Source organism: Anolis sagrei, chromosome 5 (genome assembly GCF_037176765.1).
Source record: "Anolis sagrei isolate rAnoSag1 chromosome 5, rAnoSag1.mat, whole genome shotgun sequence".
Classification (NCBI taxonomy): Eukaryota; Metazoa; Chordata; class Lepidosauria; order Squamata; family Dactyloidae; genus Anolis; species Anolis sagrei.
The window spans coordinates 124,506,833-124,529,108 of record NC_090025.1 but is presented as its reverse complement, the minus strand read 5'-3'; the positions used below and the strand labels follow the sequence as shown (position 1 = coordinate 124,529,108).

Genomic DNA, 22,276 nt, shown 5'->3' with positions numbered 1-22,276 from the left:
CCATGTTATGAATTTAGTTATTCTTTGGGCACATTTTAACCAGGGCTCACAGAAGAGCATGCATGCATATATATATTTATAAAAAGATATAGAAAAACCTTTGATGTTACTAATCGCCATAGGTGACTAAAACCAACATAAATTATTGACTAAAAGCTTACCATTTTTTTAATGTGAATCTTTAAGTTCTAAAGCCCATAAACAGGATAGGGGGAGGTAGGGTGCAGTCCGTGGCTTACATGTGGACCCTGAGCAAAAAAATGCAATGCCACCTGCATTTTGGGAGGGGCGTTTCCACCATGTTTTGGGCTTCCCTGGGCCAATTTTGATCCGAGAGAGACCTTTTTAAAAAAGTACTTAGGAAGTGACTTACACTCACTATGTGTTGTTAAAAAGTCCTCTCCTGGCACAGGAAGGACCAAAGTATGGTGAAATCATCTCTCATCTCTCCTAAAAAAGACTTTGGGGGCAAAAACATGGGAGCAAGTAATTTAGGGGGTGTGCCCAGCTGAGATCTCTTGGGGGTTTACAACCCTGCCTGGTTGCCCACATTTAAATCAGAGAGTAAGGTCCATTGGAAACCATGAACAAAATCTAACTGTTAGCGCACACTAAAATACTGTAGATCCACTGAATCAAGGAGAGGTAAAGTCTCATAGTGAAATCTAGCCAAATGTATCTTATATTTGAAAAAAAAAATTGCAGTAGTACCAAAAAAAAGCCAACAGATTTTTCATCTAGTGAGCTTGATTAGGAAGGGAGTAACAAAGCTTTCCAGTTCTTAATAACTGTCCACAAGATGCTTGTATTTGTCATCTGCTGTTACAGTCTTACAGACATAGTCATTGTCTTCAGATTTTAGATTTTCTGATAGACAGGAGGATTGGGAAGCATATTATCTGATTATACAGAATGGCATACCTTCAGAAGCACGAGGTAGTTCTGTTCGCTTTGCTGCTTGCTTCAGCATGTAGGTCAAGTAGATATCTCTTTCAGAAACAATTGTTCGATGGAGGTCAGGAAATTCTCCGATCATCTCTGCCATCATTTGCTCCAGCAAATCCTTTTGCTTACATTTTTCCACATCATCTTTACTGATGAAAAAAAGTGACAGTGTCAATGCAGTGTATGCATGGAAAGGAAGTGTAAAAGCACAGAAACCCTAACTTCCTTGTATACTCGAGTACAACCCAAATATAACCCAATGCACCTAATTTTACCACAAAAAACTGGGGAAAAGGAATTGACTCGAGTATAAGCCAAGGGTGGGAAATGCAGCAGCTACTGGTAAATTTCAAAACACAAATAGATACCAATAAAATTATATTAATTGAGGCATAAATAGGTTAAATGTTTTTGAATATTTACATAAAACTGTAATTTAAGATAAGACTGTCCACCTCTGATTAAATGACTATTCTAACTTTCTTCAATGTAAATGTGCCTAGGTATTCTTCTAATAATAAAGAGAGCAAAATAATAAATGTAATAATAACAGTAATAATAGAGTAAAATTATAAATAACCTTTACTCAAGTATAAGCCGGGGGGAGGGGGGCTTTTTCAGCCTGAAAAAAGAGCTGAAAACTCGGCTTATGCTCAAGTATATACGGTACTTGCATTGGTAAAAAAATTAGCAATCAAATGATTATTTTTAAATTAAATATTACACACAGAAGAGCCTCAGTTCTGGCTAGAGCAGAACACAGGATACAGAGAAGAGGGGAAGTTTATGCCAACTAAATTTCTGTAGTGTGCATCCCCATGGCAATTGACCTTATGAAGAAACATCCAACTGTTTTTTTTGTACAAGATTTGTTTTAAATGCTACTAGCTACACTGGAAAGACTGTATCACTGGGGAGGGGGGAGAATGGATAGGAAAAAAAATACATATTTGAAGTTTGTCACTTCAGAATTGTGCATGACATATTGTAAATCTGTTCCCTTCACTATAGAATCCTATAATTTAAGGGAACATGCAAAACAATTAGGTCAACAATTGCCATGGATAAAGATATTAAGGAAAGTAATTTCCTTATCCATGGCAAAGATGTACAGTCATAAAATTGAATATGTTGAGCACCCAAAAGATCTCACAAAAGTAAGAGCAAAAGCAGAACGAGATAAATGTTCCCCTAAACTAAAGGTGCTTTATTCCATGGATTTAGTAGTTTGGAAATAGGATATGCAATCTATCCTCCAAGGAAATAAAATTTCTCCCCCCCCCCCCTTAAAAAATAGTCAAATTTTCTGTAGTTGCTTGCAGAAAAATAGCTGTAAATAAACTTGGCAGACATTTCTATTCACAAGTGTAAGAGGGAGAAAAATAAACCAGTGTGTTACACTGCTATGTGTAGGTAGTGAGTGGGAGGTGTGGATGAGTAAAAGTGCAGAAAAATTATTCTAATTATAACCTGTTGTTTCCTTGGGGTCTATTAGTCTTGCCTTTGCTGTTGTAGCTGTTTTAGGCTTACTAAGTTCAAACATTAATACAGTAGAGTCTCGCTTATCCAACATAAACGGGCCAGCAGAACATTGGATAAGCAAAAATGTTGGCTAATAAGGGGGGATTAAGGAAAAGCCTATTAAACGCCAAAGTACATTATGATTTTACAAATTAAGCACCAAAACATCATGTTTTACAACAAAGTGACAGAAAAAGCAGTTCAATACATGGTAACATTATGTAGTAATTAATGTATTTATTAATTTAGCACCAAAACATTGCAATGCATTGAAACAGCTGTGAATCTGGGCAGGAGGCAGACTGTGTTGGCTAATACAGAATGCTGGATAAGTGAGACTCTACTGTAAAAATGTGTAACAGCACAAGAAGCGCATATCCTGAGTAAATCAATTAAGCTTAATTTTACAATTGTTTCAGTGGCAGCCTTCAAACTCAACCTGACTCCCTTGAGTACACTAGGTGTTTGAAATACTGAACAAATTAATGTATGTCAGCCTCACATATAAATCGAGAGCGGGCTTGAGGGCCAAAATTATAGACTTTTATATGACTAGTGGGTGCGCTGAGGATTCTGTGGTGAGCGAAAGGCAGAATGCCACCTCAGAAAGCCACTAGCCCCTGATTGCAACCACAACTTCCCCACCCAAGTATTCAAAACAGCCAGAAGCCACAACGTAGCCGAGAGAGGAGGGGAATTGGTGCTTCTTTTAGGTCCTCCTGGGACAGACTAAGGACCCTTCCACATAGCCATATAACCCAGAATATCAAGGCAAAAAATCCCACATCTGCTTTGAACTGGGTTATCTGAGCCCATACCACCATATATTCCAGTTCAAAGCAGATAATGTGGGATTTTATTCAGTTGTGTGGAACGGGCCTTAGCTCTTGCTTTTTGCACATTATTCTGAGATGAGTGTAGTTCCTTTTTTATAAGTTTGAACTAAAATTTCTAGACTATATGGGACAAGCATTAGTAAAATGCAGCCTGTGTGGCTCCAAAGTAATTTTGCAACTTCAGAAGATAAATAATTCTTTGACTACCCCCATTCTTTTTTAAAATATATATTTTATTGCTTTTTTTAAAAAAAAATTAAAGTGTGGGATAGGGGTCGATGAGTAGGGATAGGAGTAAGGTTTTTGGGAGAGGAGTGGTGTCTTTCAATGGGGGAAGGAAGAAGTGGGAGGGGAGAAGAAGAGAAGGAGAGGGGTTGAGGGAAGTAGATTGGGAAATTTCAGCTTCCAATCGTCTTCGCTGTGTAATTTTCCATTGGATTGTTGATCATTGTTGGCTGACCCTCTTGCACCATCTTCATTAAGAACGTTGTATTCAATTTTCATTGTATGTCTATCATCCATTTGACCTTGTCTTGAATAAAAACGTTCTTTACTGGAGACCAATCTGTTTTTGTTGTCTTCATCTTTTGATTCATGTTCATCAATTGTGTTAATTTATCCATATTCATGATGTCAATTGTCTTTATTAGCCATTGTTCTTGTGTCGGAGTCGCCTTTGATCTCCAGAGTCTTGTGTAGAATATTCTAGCCGCTGTTGCTAGATAGTTGAAGAGCTTGTCTTTATTTTTTTCCAATTCTATCTCTAATATTTGTAATAAGAAGTGTTCTGGTTTGAACTCAATTTTTACTTCTAGTATCTTCTCTATTTTTCATGTATGTTTCTCCAGTAGGATTTGGCAGATTTACATGTCCACCACATGTGGAAGAAAGATCTGGTTAGTTCTTTGTATTTCCAGCATCTATCGTTTACTTTTGAGTAACATTTGGCTAGTTTTTGAGGGGTGATGTACCATCTATACATCATCTTCATCCAGTTTTCTTTCAAATCCATTGCATAAGTGTATTTTATTTTCCTCTTCCAGATTTATTCCCAGTCTTCCAAATTGATTGAGTGTCCAATATTTGTGGCCCATTTAGTCCTTAATTAATTCTGTCTCAGTGAACCATTCTAATAATTTTCTATAGATTTTGGTTATTAGTTTATTTTCTGATGATAAGATTTGTCCCCCCTAAATGCATTCTATGGGACGTGGGGGCATTCTTCGCATTAGCCATACTCCATTATAAGCCCAGGAAAGCCTTTTTAATGCCCTGGAGAATTATTTGGCATTTTCTGTATATCCATAATAATAATAATAATAATAATAATAATAATAATAATAATTTATTTCTAGACCGCCCTCTCTCCCCGAAGGGACTCAGGGCGGTTTACACATACAAACATATCAAAATAATACACAATAAAGTAACAATATTAACAGTGAACTTATGACAAAGAATTATGAAATGCTGAATAACTTAACATTAGGAATGGACTAGTGCTTATCGACGCAATCCATGTGTCCAAACATATTTGGCAGTGTATACTTTTCACTGGCCTATGCACTTGTTGCTCCATCATTAAAGATATATGCCAACATATTCAGCAGTCAGAGGTTTGAGCATTCAACATCTAGTCATTTCTAACCTGATTGGATCCGAAAGGAAACACAGGCCCCAGGCCAGCTTGACTTTTTGCCAGAAAGAAAGTGCAGCAATGGCTCTCTTGAAGGTGACTGGGATTGGTCTGTCCCCAAGATGAAACTTGCAAAAAGGTACTCGACTTGCCTGTAAAACAATATGCCCATTAGCAGACAACAAGACATTAAAATCCTTTAAGTTGCGATAGATAAGCAACATTTTCATGTTGTATTGCAGTTATCAGTTAAAGGCATTCTACCTACGGAAAGGCGATTTCATATATTTATAATGATTACACAGCGGCTTTTATAAAAGACCCAGAAAAATCACAAATCATTTCAATAAACGGGGGAAAAAAATTCACAAATCCCACTTCCTCAGTGGTGGTTTCTATCCTCCTATTTTTTCTATGTTTATATAGTTTTACACTTATACTTTTGATACACTGGCTGAGTGTCTTCCTTGTTTATCTGGTTATCTGGTTAATTAAAATAACTATATTTATGCATGTTAAAGTTTGTGGGGGGGGGGGGGGGGGGGAAGGAAGAAAGAAAGGAAGAACAATCAGTCTGCCATTCTTTAAGTTTCCCTAATTCCTGGTTTCTAAAAAGTCTCTATTTTATTTATTTATTTGCAGTATTTATATTCCACCCTTCTCACCCCGCAGGGGACTCAAGGTGGATTACAATGTACACATATATGGCAAACATTCAATGCCAAAGACACACGACTTAGACAGACAGTGAGAGGCTATTTAACTTTTTCTGGCCGCCAGGGGAGCTGTTGCTTTCATCGTCCATCTGCGACACTGATGAAGTACTTCTGCATTCCCCGCATGCTTTTGCTGGAGTCTTTTTATGGCCTCATAAATTAGTTAAATTAGCCTCTCCACACATAGGCGGTACCTAATTTTCCTACTTGACAGATGCAACTGTCTTTCGGGTTGCAAAGGTCGACAAAAAGCTACACAGTTGATCTGATGCTCACTCCGACCCGGGCTGGCTTCGAACTCATGACCTTTTGGTCAGAAGTGATCTTAATGCAGCTGACACTCAGCCAGCTGTGCCTAATCCCGGTGCCTATTTTGCCTAAGAAGGGAATTTTAAGCTATCACCAAGAGAGCAGATTGGGGTGTCAAATAGACACTTGTGTTTTTCTTTAAACATGCATTAGATAAATGTTTCTTTGCTCTCTATTCAGCAAATGTAAAGCTTCTGGCATGTGTGAACATCCTACTCCCTATGACACGCCAGTCTAATAAAGTTCTCTGCTATTCATATTCTGTTGGCAAGGGAAACCCTTGAAGCAGAATGCACTATCCAGGAAACACTGTGAAGCTCACTACTAGAATATCATTAATGCAGAAGCAGCCACCTCCACATCCTTGCATTACTAAGGACGCAATTCCACTCAGAGGCGGCCCTAGGTAATTTTCAATGGTAAGCAAACAGTATTTTGGTGCCCCCCCCCCCCCCAATCACTGATATATATATTCTGTTTGTCGTGGGAGTTCTGTGTGCCATATTTGGTTCAATTCCATCATTGGTGGAATTCAGAATGCTCTTTGATTTTAGGTGAACTATACATTCCAGTAACTACAACTTGCATATGTCAAGGTCTATTTTCCCCCAAAAGAGCCTCAAGAGCGTCCCTGGGCAAAATCAACTATACTGCAAATGCTTACTTTGCATAATGGGTTGAGCCGCCCCTGATTCCACTGCAAAAGCAACATTACAATTTTTGTTCCTGGGTTATAAATGTCATTTCTTAATCGGTTCTATCATAAAAACATGGAAAAGGTTTATCAAACTGCAAAAACTTCTTTTTTGTGGGACATCCTGCAGCACATTTAGCTATAGTTCTTCAATGAATATCTCACCAAGTCTCAAACAATTCAACATAATTTATGGCGGCCACAAAAAGTGGAGTTTCCGAAGTATAACAACCATTTTCAAAGTAAGTACTGCATAATGATCAAGAAATAACATTTTCAAGCCAGGAACAGAATGTTTTTCAAATTTTGTTATATGGTGTTGTAGATGTCTAGACATGGGATAAATGTAATACTGAAACAAAATAGAAAAATCACAACATCGAGACTATGGCAATACAAACTGCAAGGAAGAAAAAGTGCCAATATTAGCAACTGTTTCAATACTTTATAAGTATCTTCTGTTAATAATGCTATTCATTTACTCTTTTTCTTGAGTTTGTATGATTCAGACTGTCTTTCTGCATTTGGTTTGTGTGTGTAGGTGATGGATGACCTTCTCTTTTATGGTTGTACTGAAACTAATTTCTGATCTGTCTGAATTTACCTCTGTGGTTAAAAAAGACATGTCTTACTTTGATTAGTTAACATCCTAATGCTGAAGAAGGAAATCCAGTTAGTTAAAAAAAATCAGATCTTCTTTAGATGCCATTTTTTGATCTTTCAAAATTAGCACAAAAAACCTGACGGAGTGGAGTACCATGCCGATTTCTTCAGTTACCTGCTTCCTGCATTTCACTCAGTATTTCTGCCTTTGGAAAACATACAACACATGAAAGAAAGAAAGAAAGAAAAATCCCACCTCTTTGAAAGCCTCTCTGAATTCCCCTCCTGGAGCCATTCCAAGCTGTTCAGTGATATGTGCAGAGACCTTCAGCAGGAGCATTTGCATCAATCCAGACATAAGACCATTCTGTCAGGAGGAAATGAGAGAAAGAGAGGGAGAGACATTAAAGACAGGTCACCTTTACATGGTTATTAGAAAGACAGTGATGTGGTGCCATTCATACACATGGAAAAACATCAGTTGTTGTGGCAAAGAGAAAAATACCAACTCTGTCTTTTGTGACTTATTTATTGCTCATCGCAATTTTCAATATTCCAATTGGTATATAAAGGATGGTTGTGAAAAAGCTTCCTAAAGTAAGGTGATTGTTCCCCCATGACATTGTCCAGTCGTGTCTGACTCTTGGGGGTGGTGCTCATTTCTATTTCTAAGCTGAAGAGCCAGCATTGTCCATAGACGCCTCCAAGGTCTTGCGGTCAGAATGCCTGCACGGAGTGCCGTTATCTTCCCACTGGAGGAAGAAAACATTTGGATGTTTTCAAACTGCTAGGTTGGCAAAAGCTGAGGCTAACAGTGGGATCCCATCCCTCTCCTCAAATTCGAACTGACCTTTTGGACAGCAGGTTCAGCAGCTCAGCAGTTAAACCCGCTGTGCCACCGGGGGCTCCAATAATAATAATAATAATAATAATAATAATAATAATAATAGTCTCTTAGGCATCTGATAATGTGTTTCATCGACAAGGAAATAAAGAAAAAGGCAGGCCCAAATTAGTCTGCCTGGCTTTAGCATATTGATGTTTATTGTTTGAAACCTTCTTCTCCCAAGAAGAGAAATTCCTAATATTTTTGGTAATTAAACTATTAGGCCAAACGAATTACACCCCTCTAAATAATTATTGTGAAAGAAGTAATTTTATATAGCAGGGTGTATAACGATTGCTGGGGAAGTTGGAAGTTAAATGTACATTCCTTTCTTTTCTTTTTTTGCTATTCTTTCTTCTTATTACTCTTTTTTTCTTATTGCTCTTTATTATTGGTTGTATCTTTTCTTTTTCACTTTCTTTTATTAGAAATATTCTAGTAAAATATTATATAGATAATGGATTATGTTTGGAGAAACAGAATTTGGAGTTGATCTTCCAGTTTTTTAATGTTTATGTTGCTTTTTAACTTTTATATCTTGTGATTTTAAAACTATATTGTTTTTATTTGTTATGTATATAATTGTGATTGTTTACTATATTGTATGTATATATTGATATGCAGTTTTCCCTTAACTCTATGTTGTTTGAGGCTGTGTAAGAAGATGCTCCAAGCAGTCATGCCAGCCACACGACCAGGAGGTGTCTAGAGACATAGGCTCCTCAGCTTGGAAATGGAAAAAGAGCACCTCCCCCAGTCAGAGATGAGCTCCATTTTCGAGCCGGAAATGAAAGGAGAAGTCTTTGCCTTTGTCTGTGTATTTATCTCACTGTATGTCATTTCTAACAAGGCACTGAACGTTTGCCTGTCTCTGTGTATATACTGCAATTTGCTCTGAGTCCTCTTGGGGAGAAGGGTGGAATATAAATAAAGTGTTGTTGTTGTGTTGTTGCTGTTGTTGTTGTTAAGCTTGGGAGTTCTCCTGGACTCATCACTGAGCCTGGAACCTCAGGTTTCAGCAGTGGCCAGGGGAGATTTTGCACTGTTAAAACTTGTGCGCCAGCTGCGCCCGTACCTTGGGAAGTCTGACTTGGCCACAGTGGTCCATGCCCTTGTTACATCCCGAAAATATTACTCCAATGCGCTCTACATGGGGTTGCCTTTGTTCGGAAGCTCCAAATGGTCCAACGGGCGGCAGCCAGGTTACTAACAGGAGCGACACTGAGGGAACACATTACTCCTCTGTTGTGTCAGTTCCACTGGCTGCCAATTTTCTACCGAGCACAATTCAAAGTGCTGGCTTTAACCTATAAAGCCCTAAACGATTCCAGCCCAGCTTACCTATCCGAACGTATTTCAAATGAACACAAATAGATGGTTTGGTCACTGTAGAACTCATACCTGCTTTATAGCCTGCTGAAGTTTTTCCAGATTGATTTCTTTGGCTTCTTTTAGTAACGTTCTTTCATCCATTTTTAACATAGAAACTCTATACTGGCATAGTTCAACCACCACTACATCAGGCTGTACCTCTTGTATTGTCTGAAAAAGATTCAGTCACAAGCCAATGAGATTAAAAAGCAATGAAGGCAGTACTGATTCTTCTGTGTGATAAATTTCCAAGCAAACAGTAACAGACTCATCTTCACAATATTTCAATGCAAAGGTAAAAATACAGAAATAACTTTAAAATGGAAGGGCACACATGGCCTCGCAGCAAGGAGAAATCTAAGACATGCTCTTCCAAATATATTATATTTAAAACTATAAACATGTCTGCTTTACTGTACTGATCTAAGGGCTTTCAGAGTGGCTTACAATTTTAAAACATCTCAGCAAAATAAATTAATTAATGTTTTTTAGGTAATCAAAAGAAAAGATATGTATAAGAATTTTCTCAATTTTGATCGACACTTCTAGTTATTTTACATCTGTCCTCAGAGAGAATTACAAAACACATAAAGCATATACTGTTTATCCCGTTCAAATTCTGTCTTTCCCATATGAGATCTCATGGGAAGAAGAATCCAGAACATATTCTTTTATCCACAAAGGTCCAAATATATATAAATAATATGTTCAGACTGAGATTAGAATAAATGAACTACATGTCACAAAGCACTATATACAATATAAAGGCTGCAAGATAACTTGGTTAAAGTTGCTGCTACTAAATAAAGTTAGTAACAGCAACATTACAATCTTAACATGGACTATAGTATAACATCTTTTTGTCAGGCATTAAAAATAATGATTTTCACAAAATAGACTCTGTAAAAGCAAACTTTTACAGGTTAAAGTTTACCTTTACTACATCCCTTTTGCTGCTGTCACTGAAGTGGGCAGTGCCAACGACATAGACTTTGGAGCCCTCTTCGGTGGCAAGTTCTGTCACAGTGCTTGGGAGGCTGGGCTTCTTCTGTCTCTTCTTCATCTTCATCTCCAAAAGTATTTTTAAAGCATCTGATTCAGCTACACAGATTGAAATAGCAAAATATTATAGTATTACGCTACATTCTGCAAAATCCTCAATGAGCTGAATACCAACAGACTAGACTATCTGTATCACAAAGAAATTGATTTATTTTCTCCATGAATATTTTAAGGACACAGAGGGGTTTCAAGGATCTGTTGAAGAAAAATTCCATGGGAGTTCAATGCATTTATTTTATTATACATATTAACCAATCTTTCCTCCATAACACAATTTAATTTTTACACACTCCTTAAGAGATAAATTCTAAAACAATTCCTGGTCCAAAGTCACACAGTATGCTTCAGGCATTGAAGTGTTCATCATGAGGGGTATCACAACAAGAATGTGATTCTTTAGTTGCCCATCATAACAGACATACATTATGTTCTGAATATTGCATTGCTGCTGAAAAATGTTGCTATACTGTCCGTGGAACTGTTTGATTGCAGCTTTTTTAAAACATACATTGAGGTTTCTGCACTAAGACATGGAACAATGTTTTCTCTACTGATTTAAAATAGATCCCAGATTACACTGGCCAACACACATTTTGGTGCCTCAAATGTTAGACCTGTTTCAGCATATATTTGATGTGCTGATTCCTAAAATGGCATCTGTTTTCCCATATCAGCTCTTAGTTTTTGAAACACATAACATATGCCATCTACCAGTCTTCATGTGCTCACCCACTGAAAATAATAATAGCCATATCTAAGAAACTAGACCTGATACGAGTCTATCCAATGCAATTTTCTGAATCAGTGCCCCAAATAACCCCAGGAACAGGTCTAAAAACCAAGGCAACATGAATTCTTTTTTCTTGGGCTGTGTTATCAAAGACAATAATCCAAAGGGCAGTGCCACAACAAGCACAGCCATTATTATTATTATTATTATTATTATTATTATTATTATTAACACAACAAGATTAGTACACAGCAAACAAAATCACTGTGCTGGCTGTTGTACTGGATCACACATCACACACTTCCCAAGTGTTGATGTATCAGTGAATAATGTGTGCAGATCCGAGTAGGGTGGCCTTTTGCAGCTGACAGATGGTAATTTTGTCAGCGCTGATTGTGTTTAAGTGCAGGCCAAAGTCTTTAGGCACTGCACCCGATGTGCCGATCACCACTAGGACCACCTTTACTGGCTTGTGCCAGAGTCTTTGCAGTTCAATCTTTAAATCCTTGTATTGTGACAGCTTTTCCAGTTGTTTCTCTTCCATCCAGCTGTCACCTGGGATTGCAACATCGACGATCCATCATCATCATCATGATAATCATCATCATTATTAAAAGTATACAGCTGAAATCTTAGCATCCTTATTTAGAACTCTACTTATGTGTTTATTGGGTACTACTCCCCCATAAGTTTTCTTTAACAACTTCTTGGCCATTTTCTGCCAGCCTCATTTGACTTTATTTATTTATTTATTTATTTTGCATATTTCTACCCCGCCCTTCTCAACCCCCAAGGGGGGACTCAGGGCGGCTTACAAAAGGCACAATTTGATGCCAACACAACAATACAATACATATATAGACAGCAATTGTAAAGAGTTAAAACAATCAATTATACATCACTATCAATAAAACCAGTCTAGTGCTAGACTTTGTGTCTTACACATGCTTTGGGCTACAGTAAGACCTCTGGAACCGAAATCCATATTCATAGTAACTCTTACCCAAAGGCGAAAAATGGTCTAAGAATTTGCAAGGTCCTTCAAGAAGTTCTTTTATGCTTTCCCCAGAAGCTACCATAAAGTTGTATTAGAGGTCCTAACTCATTCCTAGAAAGGATGCCACTCTAAGAATTTCTAACTCCTCCAATGCACCTCTATGGTATATTGGGACCAGAAGTAAGGCAATTTAGTGTGTTTGGTTATATCTATTTTTGGTTTTTTTGGTTTTAAATTATTGTTATACTAGCTATGGCTAAAGGGAGCTGCAGTCAAAAGCTCAATGCTGGTATTATGCTGTAGATATACAGTTGCACTTCTCATACTGTTGTACGGCAATTGCCATCATCCCTCATGCCTGGTTAACAACACCCTGATCTACACAGTCAGAAGAACACAGCAGTAGACTTGGGCATTTCTCAGTGGCCACTCTGTTCTAAAAACAAATGAACAAACCCTGGAAATATAAAAATGTATGTTAGAAACCAGTGTGATGTCCTCGTTTTCTATGTGAGCATTGCCATTCTACACAGACCTGCAATCCAAAGTAATCTGACCATTTCAGGTGCCACTATTTCTTTCTGCTGCCGACCTAGAAAATACTGTTTTCCTTCCCAATCCCTAGTTTTAATAAATTCCATTGATTGATTTAAAACATGGGGAAACTCCCATAATAAAGTTTAACTGACTATAACATACAAATATTTGGTGTATTGTCTGGAGCGTCTTTTGGACCATCTCCTTGGGCATCAGGCGATGACCCTGGTTCTGCGGCAGCCTGGGCAGAATAAAGAAGAAGAATTAAAAAAATGGAAAGAGTGATGAGGTGAATTTTAACCAAATGTTTTCACACCCTGTTTCACACTAACTGGCATATGAAATCACTTCTGTCATAAATCCTCCACAACAGCACTAAAAAGCACAGTTATTTGTAGGTGTTACTGCAATTATTTTCCTTTTTTCAAATGGACTGTCTGTGATCCCAACACATCAGCACCTCCAACTATATCTGGGGGACTCATTTATACATCACTGCAATCAGAATATGTTTCTCAATTGACTTTTGAAGTCTTGGTGAGTAGAAAGCAGCTTTAGGAGCTGCACACAGGCACACTTAGTCCACCTCCACTTTACATAATTAAATACTAAAGAAAGTGTGCAGTGCCAGATAACATTGATGAAAAAGTCAGGCAAATGGCTCTAGTTAGAGGAACAACCACCACAGAGAGTTCCATTGTGCAGGCATGCAAATTTCAGCAAGACTATTTCCCTCATTTTCTCTTCTAAAGTCTTTTATAACAACATTCTCCAACATCAGATGGGGAAGATCACATAGGAAATTTCTGTCATCACATTTTATAGCTGATAGAAGGAGATATGAATTAAGAAACTCAGTTCACTGAACTGGAGACCTAGGAACAACTTCACAGGGATGCTCTTTGTATATTATGTCCAATAGATCAACATGAGCACAGAGCAGGTATGGGCAAACCCAGGCTCGGGGGCCGGATGCAGCCCCTTGGACTCTTTTCTTAGGCCTTCCTCTCTCTCACCATCCTATTCTTCCTTCTCGCTTTCCTTCCTCCTTTCCTTCCTTCCCTCTTTCTCCCTCCCTTCTTCCCTACCACTCTGTCATCCTTCCTTTCTTCCTTCCCCCTTCCCCCTCTCTCTTTCTCCTTCCTTCCTTCCCCTTTGTCTTTCCTTCCTTCTCACTTTCCTCCTCCATTCCCTTCTACTCTTCCTTCCTTCCATCCTTCTTTTCCTCCCTCCCTCCCTCCCTCCCTTCTTTCCTTCTGGGGGATGTTTAGCTAGGAGAAGAGAAGATAAAGAGGAAACATGAGAACCACATTGTAAGATTTCAAAGGGTGTCCCTCCCATTGAGGAGGAGGGGGAAAACTGACTTTCTGCTGCTCTAGAGACCAGGGCACAAGGGAACAATGGGTTAACATGGCAGGGAAAGAGATTCGACTGAAAAGATTTGGAAGAACTTCCTGAGAGTAAGATCTGTTGGAGAGTGGCAGAGGCTGCCTATTGGAAGTGCTTTGATTGTGCCTTCTTGAATGGCAGGGGATTGGACTGGATGGTCCTTCGGGGTCTCTTCCAGTGCTAGGATTCTATATCAGGAGTAGGCAATACAGGGTCTAAAGGATACACTTTTCCCCTCCTTGTCCACCATCTCATCTTGACCAATACCAACCCTTTTGGGATCCAAATGTTTCCTGTGTTTCGTTCACTTTCTGCCTCCGAAAAGAGAAGAGGGAGGAAAAGGCAGGGAGGGGGCATGGGGAGAACCCCTCCTCCCGCTCACCCCACTCCATCCTACCATGCGGCCACCAAGTTAGAAAGTTTGCCCATGCTTAGCACAGAGCAACTTAATGTACTTCTGATCAGTTTAAATGTTTCATATGGGAAATACACATCACTACATATTAACAGGCATTTCTAAGACAGAGATAGTCAACATCTAGCCTGCAGGCTGCATGAACCTGATCTGGTTTATTGTCCTCAGTGTCTTGGAAAATCCTAAGTGTGATTCTTCTTTAAAACAAGTTCTGGACTCCCTATACATGTTGTTTCAAAAACAAAATTATGAGTTTTCCCACATCTTCTGACAGCATGCAGTACTTAGCAGATTATGGAAGCAGGAAGTTGGCTCCCTAATTAGTTGAAGGTGCTCAAGACCTACTCTAAATTTTCTCAGTGGATTTTGGATGTCTGCTTCAATGCTCAAACCCACAGCTCACAAGAGACATACGAAGCAATGTACTTTCTACTAACTATGCCATACATTGTTATTCCCAGATGTACCTCTTGCTGTTGCTCCTCCTCCATCGCTGGAATGTTCTTTAAGTCAACAATTAAGACCTGAAAAACAATATAGAGAAGAAGTTCAGGAAATAGAATTATCAAAGCTTAGGGTATTTCTCAAAAATATTGACTTCATACTATTGTTTAGCACTTTGCAATGAGTCACTGCATCTGTCCAGGTCAGCCTATAAAAACAACATGACAAATCATGCTACTGAAGATGCTGAAAAATAGGAATGAGCTCTGTCATCTGTTGATGGATGACTGCTACGCAAGAAATTCTAGCAAAAACAGTGCTTACTGGTTATCCCCCCTCCCCCCCCCCCCAAAAAAAGGTGAATGAAAGAGAAAAGATACATAGGGGAAGTCCATAGTTGACTATTCACTCCAAGGGCAATTAAGCAGCACATTACATTTGGACAGTCTCAAGCACATTCTCCACTACTTCCTCTCCTCCTTCCTCTTCCTGAAAGGACTACTTAAGAAGCAGAGTGAAATAGAAGCTGTCTTCTAAGAACAGCTCAGGATGGTTCAAAACAATTTACTCCCAAAAGACTGGCACAACACAAAGCAAACATGTCATGCAATAAAGAGAAGCAGACTCAGTGTGTGTATGTGTGTGTGTTTTTTGCTGCCACAAGCTAACGTGGCTCCCCTTTCAGAACTAATCACTATCATGACACATTAATGGAAACCACCTTCTGTGTTAAGAAGAAATTATTCAAAATCAAACTATTCAACAGTGTATGGATGGCTGATTGTCACAGGCAGAAAGAGTTTTTGATTAGAACAAGGCCATAAGCAGGCCAGGTTCAGATCAGTATTTCTACCTACTTTTTTCTGTACAGAAATTTCCAATACCTTTGCTTAAGAACGAACAGAATTATATAATGTAGCATTGTGTCAGTGTTGATCTAGGGCTTGGGAGATCCAGGATCAAGTCCTTACTGAGCTATGAAACTTACTGGATTGACCTTGAGCCTAGGGTTCTGGGGAAACTAAAATGGGCAGAAGAACAGCCACCTTCAACAAATTATAGATTGGTATAATACAAATGCAAATACTGTAATAAATAAAAGCAGATAAAAGTGATATAAACTCACTCTTTGATATTTTTGTATGCTTGCCAGAAGGTTTGGCTACTGTCATATTACAATAGATGTAGAAACAGACCCAAACATTACGAACATGTATCATGAACACTGGAAATAAATACCCTTTAAAATGATATCAAAAACATTCTTTGTAATATAATGTTTTCATGAATATTCTCCATGGTTCAGACTTTGTTATCAAGTTTTGATACTGAATACATACAATGGATTTAAGCATAAAGAAAAATCAATGACATTAAACACTTGTTGTCCTTGAACAAAAAAATAACAGAGTTCAAAGGGAAATACACAACAAGAATTCATCAGGAAGTGGCTTGAATAAGGACAATGCATATTAAACTCATTTGACTGCACACATTAATTTCCTTATCTATGCAGTTTGGCTGCATCACCACCTAACATTTGTTCATTTTATGACCATGATGGAAGAAATGTCTTCTGTTGGTCATTTTTGCATTTCTGTTCATTTCTTTATGGCAAATCAGCTGTAATGTGGAATGTTTTCTGAGTTTAATTTGCCACACTTTGAAATTTGAGAGAAAACTAATATTTCCAGTCATCTTTTCTTGAACTGCAGGACTAGAGATTCTACTGAAAACAGCTTATTTACACATTTTCCCTACTTATGAAGGTCCTCAGAATTATGTACAACTGGTCCTCCATATTTGTGGGTTTAACTTTTGTGGATTTGATTATTTGCAGATTTTATGAATATGTACTCTCCAGGGAAACCTTATGGTCAAGTTCCTGCAGAAGTTTTCCCCAGTCAGGCTGGAGGACTTAAGAGAGAGAACTCCTTCCTAGGAATCTCTAGGTCCTTCAGGGAATGCTATGGTTACTTTCCAGCAGAAGTTGACCACAGATTTACCATAGATCAGAGCTTCTTAAACATTTTCTATTCGTGACCCCTTTGAGCCCCAGAAACATGATCAGGGTACATAGGTATATGAAATAAGTATTAAAACGATTGCCATTTTTTGTGTGATCCCAACACTGGGCGAAGGGGACCCCATTTGGAGTCCGGACCCACAGTTTAAGAAATAATGCCCCTAGAGCAGTGGTTATCAACCTGTGGGTTCCCAGGTGTTTGGGCCAACAACTACCAGAAATCCCAGCCAGTTTATCAGCTGTTAGGTTTTCTGAGAGTTGAAGGACAAAACATTTGGGGACCCACAGGTTGAGAACCACTATCCTAGAGGATCTAGGTAGATTTTTTAAATACCGGTAGATTTTTTAAATTTGTCGTTTCCCCACTTTTACAGGGTTCTGCGTCCTGAGCCACTGAGCCGGGGGGGGGGGGGGGGGCTCGGGGGGCTTCAGCCCCCTCCGAAATTCTCATGTGGAGGGTCTACTATATAATGAACTCCCCCATCACAGAAACAGGGGGGGAAACCCAGATTATTTAAAAACAGAACAAAATGGTTCTCACTGTTCTTATGTGGAAGACTTCTGTTTTAAGTGGGACACACAGCTATGTCATATCAAGCTGTGCATTTTCTATAACATGGAAGAATTAGGCCACAATCACAAGTTTTTGCAGAGCAGCCAAATGTCTGCTCCAGAACTCACATGCAGAGAAACACATCAGGGTCCTACAAGCCTAGACAAATACTACCAATAGCAATTGCCATAATGAGTCAAAGATAAGCGCCCTCTGGACCAGGCAGCAATGTGTCCTGGGTGAATCAGAGGAAGCATCTCAGAAACAGGACAATTGTGGCAATGCGGTTTCTCTGCTGAAAATAGATCACCAGATCAAGAACACAAGAGAATCACTGCACCAAGTTCATCCTTGAACCAGCTGTCCATGGATGAACTTTGTGCCACAAGATAACAGAGGATATGAAATAAAAACAGCATACTTAAAAAAACCTACTATATACAAAAATACTAAAAGCCTTTTGTAGGGTGGCCAGTGGTTTCCCTTTTGGTCTTACTTCCAAAGTAAGATGATCTAACAAAGGCCAGCCATGTAAGAGATAAATGATTGTGATCCTTCAGATTTTTTTATTAGAACACCCATAACCTTCACTACAATTGACAAGGGCTGATGGGAGTTGTAGGTCAATGAACACTGATTCCCAAGCTCTAATGTAAACTGACCATGGTCAGCTTTGAAGAATTTTACGTATGTCAATGCTAAAGTCCTCAGTGGTTCGTAAGGGGAGATACATTCGGACAGGTAAGTTGGGCCAGAACCATTTAGGGCTTTATAGGCCAAAGACAGCACTTTGAATTGGGCCCGGTAGCAAACTGGCAGCCACTGGAGCTGGTGCAACAAGGGGGTTGTATGCTCCCTGAGCACCGCTCCTGTTAACAACCTGGCTGCCGTTCATTGGACTAGTTGAAGCTTCCGGACCATCTTCAAAGACAACCCCATGTAGAGAGCGTTGCAGTAGACTATACGGGATGTAACTAGAGCGTGGACTACCATGGCCAAGTCAGACTTCCCAAGGTATGGGTGCAGCTGGCGCACAAGTTTTAACTGTGCAAATGCTCCCCGGTCACCGCCGAGACCTGAGGTTCCAGGCTCAGTGATGAGTCCAGAATCACACCCAAGCTGCGAACCTGCATCTTCAGAGGGAGTGTAACCCCATCCAGCACAGGCTGTAACCCTATGCCCTGTTCGGCCTTGCATCTGACAAGGAGTGCCTCTGTCTTGTCTGGATTCAATTTCAATTTGTTCACCCTCATCCAGACCGTCACAGCGGCCAAGCACCAGTTCAGGACCTGGACAGCCTCCTTAGTAGCGGGTGGGAAGGAGTGACAGCTACTGGGTCTTTAGTTGTTGTGTTCCTCTGGTCCTGCAGTGATCTTCCCAGTTAAAACCCAAATGTTTTACTATCTCTTATTATGAGCTAGAGTAAGATATTTCTTCTCTTAGACATTTGAGAGAATAATTGTATCAGGAAAAGGTAAATTGGTATTAGATATTGTTGGCAGCTTTTGTATATTTTGTGAGAGGAGACATTAATAATTTATTTTCAAAGAAAAAAATGGTTAAGAAACAGGACAAAGCCTGGGTCCAATCTTATATATCATTATAAGATGACTACTCTTTCAATGACTGACTACTCTGTTAAAAAGAAAGGTATAGTGTGGAAAAAGAAATGCAACTGTACATGTATATTCTGATGCCAAGTTGCAAATGCCGAATATAGATTTGATGCATCATAAAACCACCTCCATTCAGAACTTTGTGCAAGCAGACAGAAAATGTAACTTTACTCATGTTTATACGACTTCTAAAGTTCACAGATGAAAAATACCTTTAAATGTTCAGTGAGGAAAACAGATCAACAATGAATGTTTTTACCCTGTAATCAACACCATTTAATTCACATGTATGTGTGCGCAATGTATTTAAGCATTTATTCAAGTGTATTCCTTTTCAGAATGGCATTATATAAATCGAGCCTGATTGTGAACCAACTAAGTACGAAGATTACACTATGTAACATGATTTTTGTTACATAGGTTGCAAGTGTAATTTCCCAATTGGTTCTAACATAAAAACATGGAAAGAGTTTATTGAACTGCAAAAACTTTGGGTTGCTGTGAGTTTTCCTGTCACAGACCTCACAACCTCTGGTGCCTGCCATAGATGTGGGCAAAACGTCAGGAGAGAATGCTTCTGGAATATAGCCATAAAGCCCGGAAAACTCACAGCAACCCAGCAATTCCGGCCATGAAAGACTTTGGCAATGCAAAAACTTTGTTTTTTGCACGACATCCTGCGGTATATTTTGCTATAGTTTTTCAAAGACTATCTCATAGAGTCTCAACTAATTCAACAAAGTTTGTGGCACCCACAAAAACCAAGTTTCTGGAATATAACAACTATTTTCAAAGTAAGTACTGCACAATTAAACAGGAAATAACACTTTCAACTCCAGCAAAGGATCACCGCCTTGTCGGGGCGCTGGAGCTAGAGCACCTCAATGATGTCATGAGCGAAACCGTGAAGGGCCACCCAAGACGGGACGGTTGTGGCAGAGAGGTCAGACCAAGCGTGATCCCTGGGGAAGGCAATGGCAAACCACTCCAGTATCCTTGCCAAGAAAACTAAATGGACCAGTACAACCAGAGATATGTCGGTATGCCATTGGAAGATGGGACTCCCAGGTCGGAAGATGGCCAAAATGCTACTGGGGAGGAGCAGAGGATAAGTTCAACTAGCCCCAGATGTGATGACGCAGCTAGCTCAAAGCCGAAAGGAAGGCTAGCGGCCGATGGTACTGGAGGTGAACGACGAATCCGATGCTCTAAAGATCAACACACCATAGGAACCTGGAATGTAAGATCTATGAGCCAGGGCAAATTGGATGTTGTTATTGGTGAGATGTCAAGACTAAAGATAGACATTCTGGGGGTCAGCGAACTGAAATGGACTGGAATGGGCCACTTCACATCAGATGACCACCAGATCTACTTCTGCGGACAAGAGGAACATCGAAGAAATGGAGTAGCCTTCATAATTAATAAGAAATTCGCTAAAGCGGTGCTTGGATACAACCCAAAAAATGACAGAATGATCTCAATTCGAGTGCAAGGAAAGCCTTTCAACATCACAGTGATCCAAATATACGCCCCAACCACAGCTGCTGAAGAAGCAGAAGTAGATCAGTTCTATGAGGATCTGCAGGACCTACTGGATAATACACCAAAAAGAGACATTATTTTCATTACAGGAGACTGGAATGCCAAGGTGGGAAGTCAAATGACAACTGGGATCACAGGCAAGCATGGTCTGGGAGAACAAAATGAAGCGGGACGCAGGCTGATAGAATTCTGCCAGGAAAACTCGCTGTGTATAACGAATACTCTCTTCCAACAACCTAAAAGACGGCTTTATACATGGACCTCACCAGATGGTCAACACCGAAATCAGATTGACTACATCCTTTGCAGCCAAAGGTGGCGGACATCCATCCAGTCGGTGAAAACAAGACTTGGGGCTGACTGTAGCTCAGATCACGAACTTCTTATTGCCCAATTTAGAATAAAACTAAAGAGATCAGGGAAAATACACAGACCAGTTAGATATGATCTCACTAACATTCCTAGCGAATATACAGTGGAAGTGAAGAACAGATTTGAAGGACTAGATTTAGTAAACAGAGTCCCAGAAGAACTATGGACAGAAGTCCGCGAAATTGTTCAGGAGGCGGCAACAAAGTACGTCCCAAAGAAAAAGAAAACCAAGAAGGCAAAATGGTTGTCTGCTGAGACACTGGAAGTAGCCCAAGAAAGGAGGAAAGCAAAAGGAAACAGTGAAAAGGGGAGATATGCCCAGTTAAATGCGCAATTCCAGAGGTTAGCCAGAAGAGATAAGGAACTATTTTTAAACAAGCAATGCATGGAAGTGGAAGAAGACAACAGAATAGGAAGGACAAGAGACCTCTTCCAGAAAATTAGAAACATTGGAGGTAAATTTCAGGCAAAAATTGGTATGATAAGAAACAAAGATGGCAGGGACCTAACAGAAGCTGAAGAGATCAAGAGAAGGTGGCGAGACTATACAGAAGATCTGTATAGGAAGGATAACAATATCGAGGATAGCTTTGACGGTGTGGTGAATGAACTAGAACCAGACATCCTGAGGAGTGAGGTTGAATGGGCCTTAAGAAGCATTGCTAACAACAAGGCAGCAGGAGATGATGGGATCCCAGCTGAACTGTTTAAAATCTTAAAAGATGATGCTGTCAAGGTGATGCATGCCATTTGCCAGCAAATATGGAAAACACAAGAATGGCCATCAGACTGGAAAAAATCAACTTATATCCCCATACCAAAAAAGGGAAATGCGAAAGACTGCTCAAACTTCCGTACAGTGGCCCTTATTTCTCATGCCAGTAAGGTAATGCTCAAGATCCTGCAAGGAAGACTCCAACAATACATGGAGCAAGAGTTGCCAGATGTTCAAGCTGGGTTTAGAAAAGGCAGAGGAACGAGAGACCAGATTGCCAATATCCGCTGGATAATGGAGAAAGGCAGGGAGTTTCAGAAAAACATCTACTTCTGCTTCATTGACTATTCTAAAGCCT

The 22,276-nt window shown here is 39.5% G+C and overlaps 1 protein-coding gene across 1 annotated transcript in view; it reads right to left on the bottom strand.

Moving 5' to 3' along the window:
* TRABD (TraB domain containing) overlaps window positions 1-22,276 on the bottom strand; it is a 35,897-nt gene that overhangs the window by 3,650 nt on the left and 9,971 nt on the right. Inside the window, exons 2-8 of the mRNA XM_060777784.2 lie at window positions 15,115-15,171; window positions 13,006-13,084; window positions 10,452-10,618; window positions 9,548-9,688; window positions 7,517-7,627; window positions 4,951-5,090; window positions 922-1,094 (exon numbers count right to left, since the gene is read on the bottom strand). Coding sequence (XP_060633767.2) covers window positions 922-1,094; window positions 4,951-5,090; window positions 7,517-7,627; window positions 9,548-9,688; window positions 10,452-10,618; window positions 13,006-13,084; window positions 15,115-15,171 — 868 coding nt within the window. The remainder of the gene's footprint in view (window positions 1-921; window positions 1,095-4,950; window positions 5,091-7,516; window positions 7,628-9,547; window positions 9,689-10,451; window positions 10,619-13,005; window positions 13,085-15,114; window positions 15,172-22,276) is intronic.